Source organism: Neophocaena asiaeorientalis, unplaced genomic scaffold (genome assembly GCF_003031525.2).
Source record: "Neophocaena asiaeorientalis asiaeorientalis breed wild unplaced genomic scaffold, Neophocaena_asiaeorientalis_V1.1 scaffold45, whole genome shotgun sequence".
In the NCBI taxonomy this organism is placed as follows: domain Eukaryota; kingdom Metazoa; phylum Chordata; class Mammalia; order Artiodactyla; family Phocoenidae; genus Neophocaena; species Neophocaena asiaeorientalis.
Genome location: NW_020174642.1, coordinates 9,852,251 through 9,871,246, shown reverse-complemented (window position 1 = coordinate 9,871,246; position 18,996 = coordinate 9,852,251). Strand labels below are relative to the sequence as shown.

At 48.7% G+C, this 18,996-nt stretch overlaps 1 protein-coding gene across 4 annotated transcripts in view; it reads left to right on the top strand.

Moving 5' to 3' along the window:
* The window catches only part of C2CD2 (C2 calcium dependent domain containing 2), a 62,433-nt gene that overhangs the window by 33,458 nt on the left and 9,979 nt on the right, over positions 1-18,996 (top strand). For all 4 annotated transcript variants that reach the window (XM_024758260.1, XM_024758257.1, XM_024758259.1 and 1 more), the window contains exons 5-12: positions 4,713-4,835; positions 7,889-8,009; positions 9,594-9,702; positions 11,889-11,953; positions 13,628-13,752; positions 14,239-14,413; positions 15,234-15,347; positions 17,765-17,892. In XM_024758260.1, coding sequence (XP_024614028.1) covers positions 4,713-4,835; positions 7,889-8,009; positions 9,594-9,702; positions 11,889-11,953; positions 13,628-13,752; positions 14,239-14,413; positions 15,234-15,347; positions 17,765-17,892 — 960 coding nt within the window. The remainder of the gene's footprint in view (positions 1-4,712; positions 4,836-7,888; positions 8,010-9,593; positions 9,703-11,888; positions 11,954-13,627; positions 13,753-14,238; positions 14,414-15,233; positions 15,348-17,764; positions 17,893-18,996) is intronic.

Below are 18,996 nucleotides of genomic sequence, written 5' to 3'. Positions count from 1 at the left end.
CAGGCGGACTCCCAACCACTGCGCCACCAGGGAGGCCCCTGGACCGGGGATTTTTTAAAGCACTTGTGTGCAGTGGTTGAAAACCATGGCAGTGATGGAACCTAGGTTTTCCTCACCGTTCTATCACACCTGACCCTCAGATGCTTTCCTTCACTGTGAGGGCGCTCGACTCACCTACAGCTCAGCCTGAGTCCAAAGCCTGGCTTCCAAGGCCACCACCTCCTTTCTCCCCACAGCTTTTGCATAGCTGTCTCTCAAGTCTGAAGGTGATCTCCCTGCTTCCTGTGGTCCTGGGGGTGTGAGGAAGTGAATTTGGGAGAAGGAGGGGCCTGCCCAGTCACATGGGTGCTGTCACTTTCAGTTGCTGGAAAGATCGTGGGAAATTTACTAATTTGTCCATAAATAGTAATGAAATTTACTAATTTGTCCATAATAGGACAACAAGCATGTCCATAAATAGTATAATCAAGTTGGAGCCTTGATATAGATGTAGGCAGTTTGTTTTTAAGACTAAGAAGTTTGAATTGTAATTCTTTTCCCTTGCATAGGTCAGAAGTGGAATTGTTGGCCTGACCATTTAGTTGTACAAAGTTCGTGTGTTAAGTGTTTCCCTAGTCACTGCTTTATTTTCTTTTTCTCCTTCCCGCCCACGTTTGCATCTGCTTTCCCCCACCTGGCACTGCTTTTTCAGGCCTGCAGTACACACAGAACGGTTCCGTAAACGGCTCCCCTGCCACCTCTGACATCAAACTTCTGAAGTCCAAGATTGCTCTGCTGGTCTTCATAGCAGAGTGTATCCCGCCGAGGGGGTACTGAGTTCTGTGTTCAAAAGCTAGTCAAATTAAGTGCTTTCCTCTGTGTGGTTATGTTACCAACCTGATGTGAGTTCATGTAAGCAGGTGTCAGCGTTTGCTCCTGTTGGTGCCGTTTCAGGTTTTGTCCCCCATCTCTGTTGATTTACATAGTTTTTGAACATGCAGAATGTTAACATACTTCAAAAGTCAAAATTACATGAACTGCTGTGTGCAGAAGTCCCGTCTCCATTCCCCTCCCCCACCCCATCCATGCCCTGCTCTCTGCTCGCTTGTTTCTTTCGTTTTCGTTTACCCATCCTAGGTTTCCTTTTGAAAAACGGAAACGGACCTTATTCCCCCATTCCCACCCACTCAGTGGCATACTGTGCGTCGTCTTCACACCTTGCTCCCCACAAGGCCCCGTACGTTTCTCTGCCAACCATGGGCTCCCCATATTAACGAGAAGCGTGACTTTCCCAATGAAGTAATTCTGTGGGATTAAACAGCCCCTTGGAGCTGGGTCCTGTGGGCTTAGTAGCCCCTTGGAGCTGGGTCCTGTGGGCTTAGTAACCCCTTGGACCCCTGGTGGTTGAGATGGCACGGGGGCAGGGGGACAGCTATAAAGGAAGGTCGCCAAGTCAGCTGCTCTGTGGATCTAAAATGTGATGGTCTCTGAGCACCCCAGAACCCATCTTTCCCCCTTGGTTTCCTCCTCTGTCAAGTGAGGAGAAATGTGCGGGTTAAAAGAGATAGAAATAGATAAACCAAGTGCAGTACATCCATAAATGGTCTATTATTCACTCGTTAAAAAGATGGGAGTACTAATATGTGCTAGATTATGAATGAACCTTGAAAACATTGTGCTCAGTAAAAGAAGCCAGACATAAATGACCCTGTCATATGATCCCATTTCTATGAAATACCCAGAATGCACAAATCCATGAAGATGCAAAGCAGATTAGTGGCTGGCAGGGGCTGTCGTGGGGAGGATTGGGGAGCGACTGCTTATGAGTGAAGTGTTTACTTTGGAGGTGATGGAAATGTTTCGGAACTAGATAGAGGTGATCGTTTTACAACACCGTGTATGTATGTACTAAACACCACTGAAATGCATACCTTAAAATGGTTACATTTATGTTATGTGGATCCACCTCAGTTTAAAAATCAGGGTATCAAGAACCTATTGCAATAAGAGAAGGATGATGGCGGAGCGGTTCTCAGTGCAGACCCTGGAGCCTTAGTGCCTGGGCTTAACTCTCAGCTCTGCCACTTATGAGCTGCGAGACCCCACACATGCTAATTAATTTCTCTGTGCCTCAGTTTCCTCATCTGTAAAATGGGGATGATGATTTTCAACGTGGTTGTGGGGATTAAACTAGTTAGTATGTGTAAGTGCGTAGCATCGAGCCTGACACATCCTAAGAGTGGCGTAAGTGTGAGCCATTTTGATTATTAGTAGTTTAGAGTTCCTGGCAGAGAGGGTAGATTTTCAGTAAATGGCCGATTTGGCCTAAGTTTGCTGTAACAAGGCCTGGCCAGCTGGTTGTCCTTGGGACACCACAGACCAATTTCTGAAATCACTTCCAGCCCCGCAAGTTGGAAGATTTTTCAATAGGTCTGTGGTCCTGGTGGAAATCAAGTCCTGCCAGTGTCCATCCCCCTGCGCAGGGGGGTGCTGGAGCCCCACAGTGGGGACATTTACACCAGAAGTGACGAGGGACACAGAGGGCCCTGGAGCCGTCAATGGCAGAGCCAGAATCATGGCCAGGGTGGCCGAGCACCGGCACTCACCACACTGCAGCTGCTCTCCTGAAACCACGGAATGATGGCGTGGATGGCAGCAGAGCTGGCAGGGTTCGACATTTTCTTTCAGCAAGTGTCCAGCCAGATCCAGCTCTTAAGAGTTCAAAACGAAAGCTATTATATTTAAACAAGGCTTTTAACTGAGATTTTAAAAAATAGATCCTCCTTGCTTAAAAAATGAGAGATAAGATATGCAGAAAAGTGCACGTATTGTAAGCATGCAGCTGATTGAAGCTTTCACACACTGACCATTCATGAGTGCCCAGCGCCACAAACAGAGCAGGGTCAGCTCCCCAGAAAACCCCCCTCCACCCGCTTCCACTCACTACCTGCAGCCCCTACAAAGGGTAACCATGCCCCTGACTTCTAACATGTATGACTTATCTGTGCTTGCAACTAATAATCACCTCAAACCCAGCCGCGTGAAACAACACACGTTTACCGCATAGTATCTGTCAGTCAGTCCAGGCTTAACTGGGTCCCCTGCTCGGGGTCTCATGGGCTGTCATCATGGTCTGGGCTGACTGTCCTTCCTAGAGCTCGGGATCCTCTTCCAGTCTCCTATGGTTGTTGGCAAAACTTGGTTCCTTGTGGTTGTAGGACTGAGGTCCTCAGTTCCTTGATGGCTGTGGGCTGGGGCTGCTCTCAGCTCCTTGAAGCCCTGCGGTTCTGTGCCATGTGGCCCCCTCACACATGGAAGCTGACTTCTTCAAGGTTAGGAGAATCTCTTGCTCTGGTTTGCTAAGAGGGAGTGGTATATAACATAACCTTTGGCCGTCACATCACTTTGCCGTATTCCGTTGGCTGGAAGCAAGTCACGGGCGCCACCTGCCCTCAAGGCGAGGGGACGATGCAGAACGTGACTCGTTGAGGGTCATCTTAGGATTCTGCCCACAAACGGCATTAGCTTAGTTTTGCTTGTTTTGGTACTTTAAATAAAGGAATCATGCAGTACTGTGTATGTGTTTTTCTGTGTCTGGTTTCGTTCACTTAACATTATGTCTGTGAGATTCACGTGTGTCTTTGTGTGTGCTTGTACATTGTTTGTGCTCATCGCCCTGTGGTATTCCATTGTGTGACTGTACCAGAACTTGTGTATCTGTTCAGGTATTGATGGATACTTAGGTAGTTTCCAGTTTGGGGTCATTACGCATAGTGGTGCTCTGAACATTCTAGGACACATGAGCGCGTTTCTGTTGGGTATTAATTATTGTAGCCTTATAGAGCTTGACACCTGGTGATGCAAGTCATCCTGCTGTGTTATTCTTCTACAAGCTTGTCTTCATTTTTATTGAGCCTTTCCATTTACTTGAATACCATTTATTTTTTTTTCTTCTTATTTATTTTTGATGTGGGCCATTTTTAAAGTCTTTATTGAATTTGTTACATGATTGCCCCTGCTTTTACGTTTTGGTGTTTTGTTTTGTTTTGTTTTTGGCCGCAAAGCATGTGGGATCTTAGCTCCCCAACCAGGGATTGAACCCGCAACCCCTGCATTGGAAGGTGACGTTGTAACCAGCGGACCACCAGGGAAGTCCCTTGACTACCTTTTAATAAAAAAAAAAAAAAAAAAATCAAACATCAGGCAAGAAAGAAAAAACGTGTGCCTGTATGTTTACAGGAAAGGACTGAAAAGATATACACAGAAATGTTAACACATGTCTGTGTTGCACATGTCTTATCTTTAACTTTTAAAAACAAGGAGGATGGGGCTTCCCTGGTGGCCCCAGTGGTTGAGAGTCCGCCTGCCGATGCGGGGGACGCGGGTTCGTGCCCCGGTCCGGGAAGATCCCACGTGCCGCAGAGCGGCTGCGTCCGTGAGCCATGGCTGCTGAGCCTGCGCGTCCGGAGCCTGTTGCTCCGCAACGGGAGAGGCCACAGCAGTGAGAGGCCCGCGTACCGCAAAAAAAAAAAAAACAAGGAGGATGAGTGACTTCTAGATCGGCAAAGATAAGAGTGAGTGAGTGTCTCACTGTCCTAGTCTGATCTCCTGGAGCCCTGGTGACCCCAAGTCTGTTTTGTCCCAGGGACATCTGGAGAGCCATGCATTTGCTTGCCCACTTGTACACGTGCCTGGTTGCGAGCTGGCTTGGTGACTCCCTCCTCTTTCGGCAGGACCCGGCGGTTGGGGCAGACGCAGTCTCTGAAAGTCTCAAGGACGTTGTGAAGCACCTGGTTAGCTCTGCGTCCCCATCAGCGGTTCTGAGCACAAAGCCTACGGATGTGAGGGGAGTTCAGGTAAACCAGTTCACCGGGTTGTGGGTGCTTCATGACCCCCTGAAGGACCGTGGTCCACCCGCCTGGAGAATTTGTGTGCATTTCCCACGTCGCCCCCCCATCCCTGCATGCGGTAGAGCGAGATTGCACGGTCGCTTGCTGGTGGGTGATGACCACGGTCTGGGGCAAAGCTCTGAGTTCAGGGCACAGGGTTCCGAAGCCCCATGGGAGGAAAGGAAGAGGAGTCTGGCCCACTCAGCAGAGTCCAAGCCGAAGTAGCCCAGATCCTCTCCTTTTAGGAGCCAGAACTTGACTTTTCGCTGTGCCCCCAGAGCCTGTTGTCTGGGATCGCACCCTTCCAGAACTAAGGTACCTGGGGACTGCCCCGAGGCAGGCAGAGTGAGCGCACTGGACCCACAGACTTCTAGCCCAGGACGGGGACAGCCTCCGTCCACACTGCCTCTCAGGGGTCTGTCGCCCTCAGGCAGTGTGGACACACGAGGCCATCTCCTCTGTGGGGTCCTTCCCACGCTGACGACCCCCCTCCCCATGCTGGGGCCCTCCTCACCGCCCAATTAGGTGCCAATTCTCTGGCTAAATTCACGTCCAGGGCATTTGCCCAGGACAGCCTCCCTGGGCTTGGTCACGCACATCTCTTTTGGCGACACATCTAAAACCCTTGGATTGAGGTCAATTAATTCTCCCAGTCATGAGCAGATCTTTTCGTGATGCCTGTGCAAAACATACATTTACAGTCGCTAGGGTTGTTTCTCCTGTCTTTCCAGTATTTTTATGTGGCAGGGTAGATGATCCACTGCTATTATATAGTGGGGGGTGAAGTCCGTGTGAAAGTGTAACTTTGTGTCTTTTTAAGTCTTTATTGAATTTATTCCAGTATAGCTTCTGTGTTTTATGTTTTGGGTTTCTGGCCACGAGGCATGTAGGATCTTAGCTCCCTGACCAGGGATCGAACCCTCACCCTCTGCCTTGGAAGGCGAAGTCTTAACCACTGGAGAGCCAGGGAAGTCCCTAAAGTATAGCTCTTCATATGATTTTTTGACGCAGGCTCTCAGTCTCTGGTTCCTGTTAGGGCATCACCACTGTGAATGTGTAGAGCGTGGAGACAAAATCTCTTTGATTCACTGCACAGATATCAGGGGATCACAGTGCTTTGTGGTTCGCTCTGGGTGTTGAGGGTTATCAGAACATGAGAAACCTGACGCATCAGAGGAACAGCTGAGTAAGACGAGCAGAGGGAGGGGTTTGCGGGTGTGCGCGCAGGGTTCCCAGGGCTGTGCCGCCAGGTGGGGCTCGGCCCAGAGATGGGGGCTCAGGCCAGGCTTCCCAGAGGTGAGAGCAGAGGCTTGGCTGTTCTCTCTTTCAGTAATTCTATCCTGGTGGCTTAGTTCAAATCAGAGCTGCCTGTTTTGAATACGACTATACATTTTTAATGTCAAAATTTGAGAAACGTCACAAAATAGTACTGCATTTTTAGAATACACTGATTCAGAAAATAGAGGGACCAGGACTACCATAAATTCAATAATGCTTTTAAATAAATTTGTAGAGTGTATGTATCAAAATAACATGCATATTATATTAGGGTTCTCTAGAGAAACAGAACCAATGGGTGTGTGTGTGTGTATAAAATAGCCTTCATAACCGCATGAGCCAATTACATATTTATGTATAAAATATATATATTTATATATATAAGGAGACTTATTCTACGGAGTTGGCTCATGCCAGAGGCTGACAAGCCCCAAGAGTTGCAGGAGAAGCCAGCAGGCTGGGACCCAGGAGAGCTGATGTTTCCACTCAAGTCCAAAGACAGGGAAAAATGGATATCCCAGCTCTAAGGCAGTCAGGCATGAGGAATTCCCTCTTATCTGAGGGAGAGTCAGCCCTTTGTTCTATTCAGGCCTTCACCTGATTGGACGAGGCCCACCGCAGTGGGGAGGGCAATCTGCTTTCCACGGTCTGTTGATCTAAATGTAAATCTCAGGCAGAAACCTCCTCGAAGACATACCCAGAATCACGTCTCACATGCTGGGCACCCCGTGGTCCAGTCAAGTCAACACATAAGATTGGCCATCACACATACTCAATTGAGGAAACATTGCATCTCCGCCCCAGACATGTGGCTACTCTGTCCCCGGTGCACAGGGACCTGGGTCTTGAGGACTTCTGTGATTACTTCTTGGCCTCCCAGCACCTGCAGCTCACAGTGGGCAAGGCCCTGCCCTGGCTCAGAATCGTGTTTTCTAGGTGGTGACCTAAAGAACACTACAGTCGCTTGAGATGTTAGTAAGCATCCCCCCTCCCCCCCCAAAAGCACTCTGAGGTCAGATCAGCTCTTAGGATCCCTCCCTGGGAGGCGCTCGCCGTGCAGAGGCCTGTGATGTCTCTGGGAAGCTTTCCCAGGATTCCCAAATGTTTGTACCTAAGGAGCCCCTTGTAAATAACACTCGTAGCCATGAGTGGGAGGTGGAAGCTAGCTTGAGAAAGGCTGGTCTGAAGGTGAGGTCCCACAATCTTGGGGAGGCTCTCTGTGGGAAACACCTTGATGCCCATTTGAGGATATGGTGATGAAGCAGGCTTAAGGGGTACCTGCCTCTGCTTTGTCCCTAGCGTGGCACCTGGATGACACTTAGATCCTCCCCACGTGGATGGCAGGTCTGCCAGGAGGTGGGAAGTAGCCAGTGTCCTGGCTGGTGTCACACTTAGTGCTAGTGGGCAGTGGGCCCCTGCATCCCAGGGAGGGCACCCCACTCTGTCTCAAGCTCCTTCCCTGGGTCACGCGTGGCCCCATCTCCACCCACAGTGAGATTCAGGGGAGTCCTCTCTGGGTGAATGCTTAACTCCCTCGCTCGCTTTCTGTGGGATGTACAAGGCTCCCAAGGAGGGGAAGCAGCTGTGGGTGACTGGTACCCTCCCTCCCCAGTTGTGACAGAGCAGGCCTGGGAGCCAGGCTCCCTCTGGAGGTTTTCTTGAAGATTCCTTCCGCGTAGCAGGTGTCCAGCGGCCACGGCCTCTTTGCCACGGCTCACCGTTCTTTGTCTTCCTTTTTGCAGCACCTGCAGCGCACTTCATCTACTCAGGAATCCTGCCCCCCCAAACCTCCAAGGGCTCATGAGCTCAAACTATTGGTGAAGAATATTCGAGCCTCGCTGCTGAGCCATCCTGGTGCTTCAGGTGGGTGGTGGCGCGGCAGGGGCACCCAGGTGAGGGCAGGGCACCCGGCTGGCTGTGGATGTGACCGCGTGCAGTGTGAGCAGAGGGGAGGAGGTGCCTTGTGGGTTGTCCGTGGCCTTTGCTTCCTCCTGTGGAAGGGGGGTGCCACCTGGGGGGATTTGGGGTGTCCGGAAGGCTTTGGGCCCACCGGGAACCCTGTGTTGCCCAGAGAGGCTGCTGTGGAGACAAGACAGAAACATTGCAGAATGGGTGATTCCTTTTCGGTGATTCTGAGTCAGCGCTGAGACCCCGGATGCCTAGTAGCCTGGGACTGGACACATCTTTCCACTGTGGTGTGGTTTTTGCTAAGAGTAGCGATGAGTTCTTTGTATTGTCTGAGAACATCGGGGTTACTTATATTGATTTGTGGGGAGTTTCCTCCTGTTCCAGAAGTGCAGGTGGGACACACTGAACTACCTAGAAACTCTGTGAATGAAGCTGGGTGTGGGTGGTGTTTTGGTAACTCACACCTCGCCCCCTGAGGCCACGCCGCTTAGCAGCCGGGAGGGGCTCCCGGGACCCAGTCCGCCAAGGTTGGGGTCCCAATTTCTAACCTCTGCCAGCAGGTCCCCATCTGAGTCAGAATCTCTCCTTGAAAGTGACTGTGGTGGTTAGTAAGATGATGTGTGTAGAACACCGAACACCACCTGGTACGCGGTAGAGGGTGGACCGGGGCGCGCACCCGCGTCCCCTGCATCGGCAGGCGGACTCTCAACCACTGCGCCACCAGGGAAGCCCTACCGTTGATTATTGATTACACAGTATATTCACGGCTTTCTGCCATGGGGCAAGCATTGCCTCGAAGCAGACACAATTGTTCACTAGTGAAATGTCCTGTTATCTGGATCAAATACCTCCAAAAGTTTTGACTGAGCTGAGTTAGGTATAAAAACCTACATCTGGGCTTCCCTGGTGGTGCAGTGGTTGAGAGTCCGCCTGCCGATGCAGGGGACGCGGGTTCGTGCCCCGGTCCGGGAAGATCCCACATGCCGCGGAGCGTCTGGGCCCATGAGCCGTGGCCGCTGAGCCTGCGCGTCCGGAGCCTGTTGCTCCGCAACGGGAGAGGCCACAACAGTGAGAGGCCCGCGTACCACAAAAAAAAACAAAAGCAAAAAAAACAAACCTACATCTTTGTAAGAGGGAAATGGGTTCTCTGGGAGGTATCCCCAGATTTAGCAGTTACCCCAGATGCCCTTCCTTTTCCAAGCTGTTAGTTTTGTCCAAAGTGAGGCCCACATCTCTGCTGGAGTGATGTGGCCCCCCGGGAGGGCCCTCACCAGAGAGCTGTGCCCGCAGTCAGAACCGAGGGGGGAGCAGGGGCACTTGGGGCAGCCCGGGGCTGTGGACATCCAGTGAGTATCCCCAGATGAGGTGCTTTGAGAGTTTGTAAATGGCAAATGAAAGGAACACTGGACCCTCTGAGCCACAGGTCCAGTGAGCCAAGACCAGACATTTAACTCGGCCTTTCTTTTAGATGCAAACTGTCTTAATGCAACTAGAAAACAAAAATAAAAGCCAGTATGGTGCCCCTCTGTTTGATTACAGGCAACATTAACCCAGTATGTGTAGTTCAGCTGAATGATCCCATCCAGAAGTTCTCCAGCACCCTCTCGAAAAACACTACCACCCTCACCTGGGAAGAAGAATTCACCTTGTGCGTACGGGGCCCGGGTTTCCATGGCCACACCTACTCAGGACTGCCAAATTCTAAAACCATTCTGCAGCACCGTTCATACAAAAGAAGGGAGGGAGGGAGGATGGAAGGGAGGGAGGGAGGGAGGAAAAAAGAAAATATAAAAAATTTCACAGGCTTCCGGACGCGCAGGCTCAGCGGTCATGGCTCACGGTAGCAGCCGCTCCGCGGCATGTGGGATCTTCCCGGACCGGGGCAAGAACCCGTGTCCACTGCATCGGCAGGCAGACTCTCAACCACTGCGCCACCAGGGAAGCCCTGGATTTCTTTTTGAAGGCAGCTCTTAGTATCGATTCACTCCTCACCTACATACCCATGCCCTGCTGTGACGAGAGATCTGTTGTTGGGCCTTCCACACTTGCTTTAGAAACACACACCTTCCAGAGCAGAATGGAAGGGAACTTCCGATTGATACCCAAATCTGACAAAGAGAATGGAAAAAAGGAAAATTGTAGACCACTTACAAATTATGATGTAGGAATTCTGACTAATGTATTATCAAATAGAATCCAGTAGCACATTAAAAATAATACACCAAGACCGACTGAGTTCATACCAGAAATGCAAGGATGGTTTAATGTGACGAGATCTATTAATGAAATCCACTGTGTCACTAGATCAAGGGAGAAAACAAACTTATTATTTCTCTGTATGCCTAAACGATATTCAGTGACATTTAATAACCATCTCTAATTTTTAAAACTTAATTAGAACAAGATTTATGGTCACTTTTTTCATATGATTAAAAACAAAAAATCACTGTAAGTCATAAGTAGTAGGAACAGTCCCACTAAAGTCAAGAGAAGGATACCAACTGTTTTGTTCTAGAAGTACTAGTTAATGCAATTAGATAAGAAAAATAAATAGTACACAAATAAGAGGCAAAACTAATCGTTACTTGGAGATAATATTATTGCATATTTAGACGACTCCAGAAAATCAATTGAAGCTATTAGAAATAATGAATATAGGGTAGAAATAATAATATTATAAAAACTAATGTAAATAATATTTCAGTAAAGTAGCTGAGTACAAAAATACAGAAATCAATCACTTTCTGGTGCGTAAACAATAATTAGAAAAAGTAATGGAAGAAGGTGTCCCATGTATAATATAAAGAGCCTTTATAAATTATTAATGAAAATATGAGCACTCTCTTAGAAAACTGGGCAAAACTTCTGTACCAGAAAAGCAAAAGTAAGAGCCGTAGATAGCCAGAAACATCTGAAAAGATGTTCAATCTCAGTAATAGCTGAAGTAATGCAAACTTAAACAAAAGAGATTGTTTTTCGCCTTATAGGTTGGTAAAGAAAAAGTGAGAAAAGCCAGTGGAAATACTGTATATATTAGAATAATCATTCTGGAGGTCATCAATATGTATAAAAAAAGAAAATCTCTTATATGCATGTACCTTTTGATTGGCAATTGCTCTTTTCCTAAGGAAATAATCACACAGTGTGTGCAAAGATACATGTGTGAGGATATTTATCTCAGCTTGTTTATAGTTACAAAATATTGGAAAGAACCCATTATTAAGGGTTGGTTATTAAGGAACTGGCTGAATAAAATCTTTTAAGGCTAGATAGTGGAATACTAGACACCTGTTAAAAAGGATGTTGCTCTGTAGTTACTGACATGGAAAGATGTCCATGATATCTTAAGTGAAAAAAATAGGTTACAAAGGAGGAGAGAGGTATGTTATGTTCTATATTTGTTTTCAGACAACTATATGGCTATATCTTTCAATACAGTACCTACCAGCCACAGGTAGCTCTTTAAATTTCAATTAATTAAAAGCAAACAAAATTAAACCCAGTTCCTCAGTTTGCACTGGCCTCGTTTCAAGTTCTGAATAGCTGTATGTGGCTAGTGGCCACCGAATTTGATAGCAGCTTTACAGAACATTTCCACCATCATTCAGAAAGTCCCATTGGATTACCCTAGGAGACTAGTCACCAAATATTAACATTAACTATTTCTGGATGGTGAAGTTGCAGATAATCTTTGTATTTTGGTTATATATCTCTGTTGTTTCTTAAATATTGATGGTGATTTGCATTCCTTTCTATCATCAGGGAAAAAAAATACTATTTCAAGAAAATAGTAAAGCATTTTTAAGGATTCATGGCCCTTCTTCCTTTCCACAGTGAGTTGAATGCCAAGTCGAGGGAGTTGCACCTGCAGATTTCAGAGGATGGGCAATCCTCAGAAGGTGGGTGGTCAGCAGGCGGACGGAGACCCTGCTCTCTGGGAGGGTCATCCAGTGGCCCTGACCAGGGCCTTGGGGTGGGGAGGGCGGGAGACCCGGCAGAGCCTCGGCCCCTCCCCCTAAGCCACTCCAGGTCTTCCCAAGGGAATGTTTGGTTGGAAGTCCATTCTGTTATTAGCAAGGTCAAACATTTTGGGAAAGTATATTCAACTGGTTCTTTTTCTTTTTCTTTTTTTTTAAACAAATATCAAAAATCTTTTATTCAACAGTTCTTGGCTTAGAGCAGTTCTCAACCCTCTTAGCCTTAATAGACCTTTTACTTTTATTTTTTTTCTTCAGTTTTTAATTGTGTTGATACATATAACTTAAAAGTTACCATCTTGGCAACTTTTGAGTGTAGAATTCAGTGGTGTTAAGTGCATTCACATGGTTGTGCAACCATCACCGCCATGCATCTCCAGAATTCATCTTACAAAACCGAAACTCTGTCCCCATTAGACACTCGCTCCCCAGGCCCCTCCCCCAGCCCCTGGCCCCCACCCTTCTGCTCTCTGTCTCCATGAATTACAGCTGACTTTTCCTTGTAGAATAAGCCATAGCAGCTTAACTTGGACACATGCTTTAGATACAAGTCAGCAACAAATAGAGGTAAAAATCACTAAAGTGAGCATGGACCTGGTGTGTATGTGTGTAAATCAGTAGTTTCAGTATTTATTAGGTTTTTAGGAATCCCTATGAACATACCAAACTTGGGAGAGGTGACCCTTCCCTGGCTTATTCAGCTGTGAAACCTAGCCATCTGGTTACCTCCTAAAGTTACAAAGGCATAGGGAAAACAATTCAAGCTCCTAGGTATTAGCAAGGATTTTTGAGGCAGTTTCCCTGGTTCTGTAGTCTAGAGATGCTCCTGAGATAAGAACTGACATTCCAAGAGAGGGCGTGTGATCTGAACATAGGGCGGAACCACTGTTTGCCTAATCCATTCCTGGGGCACCACCCCTGTTGGCTCCATTGGAATTTCATTCCAGTCCAGCCTGATGGATCTATGAGATTTCAAACTTAAAAAAAAAAACAACCCAGAACAAACAACCACCATATAACCTTTCCTCAGGCTCATATATTTTTAGTATTTTGCCCCATTTCCTTTATTATTTGTACTCACAATTGCTGGTTGCTCTCACTTTGCTCTCTCTGTCTACACACACACACACCCGGAGGGTAAAGTGTGAACCATGTGAGTTTAAGTTTCGGGCATCCTGGCCCTTTACCCTAAATTCTTCAGTGCGTATTTCCTAAGAGTAGGGATATTATTTGTCCACAGCACAGTTACCAGCTTCCTGAGTTACACTGGTCCACTTCTTTACTGCCCAGATTCCAGTTTCCATCAGCCAAGCCCCTGAGGTCCTTCCTAGCAGTATTTCCCAGTCCTGTGTAGGATCAGATACTACCTCTTGATTTTCACATCTGTAGCCTCCCTTGGTCTGGAACAGTTCCACAGCCTTCCTTTGTCTTTTATGCCCTTGACTTTTCTAAAACGTTCTGAAACGGGAGCATCTCCCAGTGAGCGGGGCGTGTGTCCAGAGTTGGTTCTGGTTGCAGCCGCTCGCGGGCATCCTGTTCCTGTGGAACCCCATGGAGACACCCCCGATGTTCCCTGTTTGTCCCCTGTCCCTTTAGCTCTGTTGGCGATGACGACTGTCCCCTTGGATTTGTTCAAGAAGCAGCCTTCTGGGCCACAGAGCTTTACGCTGACCGGCGGGTCCTCCTCGGGCAGCTCAGCATTGGGTTCGGTCACTGCAGAGGTATGACGTCATTCTCTACGATGCCAAGGCCCAGCTCAACCCACTTGAGAAAAGGGACATCTTCATTTATGTCTGTCAGGGTCTTGCCCTCGCTTCAACGTAAAGCGAGAAGCTTGTCCAAGACCTGATGTTTCCTTCCAGGCATTTCTAGACATGAATGGGTTGCTTCCTGCCCAGGGTTGCGTTGCACTGTCTATCTGAGGTAACTTTCCGTGATGCCCTTTCACGCAGGCCTAACCCAGAAAGGGCTCTTTTATTTCGTTTGGTTCTCCAGCTTTTGTTCCCATCATTATGTGCTGAGTGGCTGGGTTTGAGCCTGGGTCTCGTCATCCTGTGTCAGTTCCGGGGAAATTGGGTAATTATAAGTTACTTATGATACTAAGCGGCAGCTAAAGAAATCAGAGGTTATTGCAAAGGCAGGCAGCGTGCCATGGCGGGGTGTCCATCTGCGCTGACTACCAAGCACGTAACCAGCCCTCTCTGCAGTTTTCTTACATCGAACCCGGTGAAGCGAAATCCTGGCAAATGCCTCCATCTGTTCCTGCTGCAAAGATAGAAAAAGACCGCACGGTGATGCCGTGCGGGACCGTGGTCACTACTGTCACTGCCGTGAAAACCAAGCCTCGCTTCGATGCAGGGAGGGCGTCCCCGCTGAGCTCCGGTGAGTTTCCTCCCCGCAGAAACTCTGAAGTCACGCCTCCCCTGTAAATGTCTCGCCTCTATAAACTGCAGAGCGCTGTAGGCTGCAGGATTATCTGTAAGAAAATGTCCTGGTACGGGAAGAATGGTAATTGGCAAGGCTTCTGCATAGCTTTTTTTTTTCCAGACAATTATCTTTCTATCTTGTCAGACACATGACAAGCCAAAGCAAGGTTCAAACCTGTAGTGAATTCTGAAGGTAAAATCTGGATACTAGATGAAATATCCCGTTACATTAAGTACTCCATGGCGTTTACGTGGGGACAGCACACTGTCTTGAAACATAAGATGTGAGTGGCCAGTATAGAGTTTCTTATGTTAAAAAAGCCATTCATTCGAAGGCTTGACGTGCAGTCATTTTCGATCTAGCCGAATTCTGTACCTGTCCCCATGGCCACCGCCCTGGAGACAACTTCTGTATAAGTGTATGATTTATTATTTTTTTAAATTTATAATGTGTTCCTGCCTGTACAAAAGTATTATCATCCCAGAATAAATCACCTGGCACTGTTCTTGAATGCAAAACAGAAAGTGAGATTCCGGCTTAATCAAAAGGTTTCTGAAATTTTATTTAAACCTGGGCTTCCAATGCCCCTTTTGGGCATTCCTCCCCTCCCCAAAAAAAGAATCAGAAAGGTTGTTGAAAATATCTTGAGGTTTGCCTCTTACCTTTTCCAACTGCATGAAGTAGAGCTGAAGTGAGGTGTGATTTCACTTCCCGGTAACTGTAAGAGTCAGACAGCTTTCGGAGGGCTGTTGTGATCAGGATGTCTCCCGGGCAGAATCTCCCCTGAGAACACCTGTCAAGGTGAAGGTCATCGAGAAGGACATCTCCATCCAGGCCATCTCCTGCCACGGCGCCCCCGTCAGCAAGATGTTCTCTTCCTCAGATACAGGTAACGCAAGGCCACTCGAGACGGTCCCCGCTCAGCTCCTTCAGGCTCTGCCCTCGAGCCCCGCATCTGGTGAGAAGGACGCTTTCCCTTTTTAGAGTTTGGGGAGAGGTGTTTTAATATAGTAAGTGAGGAACTAACTAGAAGGAGAGAAGGGAAATGGAAGTCGACGGAAGACCAGGTGTGGCGTTGGCATCCCTGCCGTAAGTTTTAGGGAACACTTGAACAAAATAAGCACAAAAAGCTAGCTCATGCCTCACTGTGTAAGATTTCTGAATGTTATTTTTTCTTTTGTTCAACGTACTAGTTCCACAGATGTCATAAAATAAGCAGGACTCAGGGGCCATAATCATAAAGGCAACTTTATTTTGTCCCCCACTGTCCCCTGAAACCTGTTTAATAGGATTAGTTCCCCTGGAACTCTGAATGCAGATTTCCCACTTTTATGGTCGCCTGGGTCACTATCCCTTGGAATCAGAGCATCATCTAAATTTGGGGGTTAGATTTTCTCCCTTCGCTCACGTGTGACCTGCAGTCTAAGAAGGGCTGGGTGGGCAGCTTCTCCCCACCGCCGTCCACTGAGTCCTGTTTCTGACCCTGCCAATGTCAAGAACAGGACAGGGAGGGATAGGCAGTGGGCAGGCAGCTCTTATGTGATGGCTGCTGTCTTGGGATGGCCGTGTGTTCTCCGAACCTGGCGGAAGTGGAAAACTGCCTCTTTCCCTGTGGGAGCTTCCCTGGTTGTTTGGAAGCTGCAGGGCCCCCCCCCAGCTGCAAAATCCTAGACAGAAGCAATGCCCCTCATTGGCCGCTCCTGGGGGCCCTGTCTCAGCTCTGCTTTGTACCACGGGGGCACCTTCACCCCAGGCTGACATCCCTGCTGTGGTTCCCCCTCTGGTCTGTGGGTGCTGGCAGCAGCCCGCACCGTGCAGCCAGGAGCCCTGCAAGCTTCCTCAGGCCCAGCTGGCACCTGGACGGGCTCGCCGAGGAGGGACAGAAGCTCTGGGCTCCGCACCCCCCCGACTGGTGTCCCAAGGCCTGGGACTCACAGCGCAGCCCTCTCCCCAGGCATCCTCACCACGTCCCGCTCTTCCCCCCGGGTCGGCAGCTACAGAGTTCTCAGCCGCTCGGTCCCTCGCCACTGCCTTGGGAAATGTAGCATCCGTGTTTTTAGAGAGATTTTAATAGTATCTTACATCCAGTGATTCCTAAAGGATTTCTTCCATTTTATCACTTCCAACAGGCCTAGTTTCTTGAAATCAAATCCACCTCTACTTCCGAGAAAGATGCTGGGCTGGCCTTCTCTTAAGGGCCTTTCCAAACCCTCCTGGCATTGACCTAGACATTTTCTAGGAAGTTCTAAGTTGAGAAATTTTTTTCTGTAAAAAACATTCTCAGGAATTAAAATTCCTTTACTACTTTGAATTGATATCATAAATTTTTTTTGTTGTTTAACTGAAAGTTATCATAAAGTTTTATGTGTATATGTTTACCAAAAAAAGTTGATCTTCCTTTTGTGGGATATCAATGTATGTTTTAAGTCGTTAAAATATACACACACACACACACACACACACACACAAAATGTAGCATCTGTTGTCAGCGGGTCGAGGCCAAACTGAGAAAAAGTTCCTGGTAACATCCTGCCCCTTAATCCCATTGTCCTTTTCATCTTTCTGCAGCAGCAGACACTTTAGTGTGAGTTCCAGCATCAGCTCTGAGTGGGAGAGACCTGGCCGGGCATCTCAGCTCCGCCGCCCACCTGGCTGTCTCCTACCTGCCCCATTTCTCAAATGGAAACTGAAAGGCACCTCCCTCAGAGGACTTGGGGTTAATTACCTGAAATAATGTGCACGGAGCTCCTTGCAGGGCACAGGTCCGTGTTAAGCCCTCCCCGGATGTTGGTCCGGGTGTGGAATTAACCCTGGGAAGAAGCAGCTTTCGTGAACCAGCCCCCGGTCACCCTGAACGCTAGTTTTTGCGTTCGACCACTCCTGGGAGGGCCAGGGAGTAGCTGCGTTGCCTTTCAAAGTTCACAGTCTCCCCAAAGCTCAGAGGTTTCTGTTTTTCACCTCAGTCGAGGCATATTTACCTTCATTAAAGTGTACGATTTGAAGCGTACACCTCGGCGAGTGTGTAACCACAGAGCATCAGCTCCAGACCCAGGGGCGTCACCTGTCCTGCTCATGAAGTTTCCCCAGAACCCAGCCGTGGATACTTTGACATCCGGCCTCTGCTTCCTAGCTTCCAAGTCAGCGTGGAGTACTTGTGACGGGCCGGCTGCCCACGAAGTCACTGTCTGGCCCTTTACGGAAAATATTTGCCAACCCCTGCTTAAAGACCAAATCTGTCGCCGCAGAAGTTCCTGCCGAAGCTTCAGATTTCGTTAACGTGCTTCACGCCCGCTTTTCCTCCGGCAGAGCTACTGGTGCTGAGCGGCGCCGACCCGGTGGCCGAAGTCGCCATCCGACAGCTCAGCGAGTCCTCGAAGCTGAAGCTCAAATCCCCGCGGAAGAAGAGCACGCTCGTCATATCTGGGGTCTCCAAGGTGAGCCTCTGCCACTCGCTCCGCATCAGCCCGCCCCGGCCCTTGATCAGCTCCGGCGAGCTCCACCCCCAAATGTCAGCTACGTTCCCTCACCCACGGGGGGTCATTCGTGACGCAGCTTATCCTGCTGAGGAAGGAAGCTTGAAAGTTTCTGACCAGGGATGCTTTGGTTGTCGAGAGGTCGGTGAATCATGTGAAGGAAACTTATTGAAAGAGAAAAGACCAGCGTGATGTCAGCTCCCCTTTGGGGCAGAACCTCCGCCCTCACGGCTGCCCCATCCTGGGGAGCTTTCACTTCACACATGACACGTTTCCAAACCGTTTCCATTCTGCAGTGAATGTTTATGCCTTTCACGATCAGAGAAACGAAGCTTGTTTTAAAACTTATCCTGACCCCCATTGCTTCCTTCTCCTGCTCTGTGACCTTTGTCCAGAGCAGCTGGCGGGTGCGAGGCGTCCCTGGCGGACGCCGGGCAGGCGAGCGCCCACATTACAGTCCCTTACTCTTTTTAACGTTTCAGAACAAGCAAGGAGAATGTGAGCAATAGAGGGGCGGGTGGGACATTGGGTAGCTGGGAGAGGGATGAGGAAGATGAATTTTTAGACACGGAGGGTGGGTTGATACTTTGAGGGCATGAGAGGGTGGGGCGGGAGGACATGATGACAGTTGACCCCTTGGCTACTGGGAGAGGGGCCAGAACAGGTCCTGGGAGGCGCCAGAGGTGAGTCACCAATGTGGCCTTAGTGTCCAGGGGCCGGGTGAGTCTCTGGGCTTACCTGCGTGCGCTTCCAGGGGCAGCCAGCAGGGGGCGATGGCGTCCCCGGAAGCGCCTGGCCCAATGTCTGGGTTTTCTTTAGGATGAATAAATAAATGAGTGAAATAAGGGCAAGGCTCGTGACCGTCTCCTCCTCTGTGCCTTCTCTGAGATTTTATTCTAGATCATTTAGTCCATCCAACCGACTGCAGTTAATATCTTTGCTGATGATAAAATTGTCCCAAACTGAGTCAGTGGGCACTTCTGACATGGCTCAGAAAAGGGCAGTTGTCACCTGTCACTTAGCAGACTCTCCTGTGTAACTGCCACCCAGACCAGGAACAGCAGA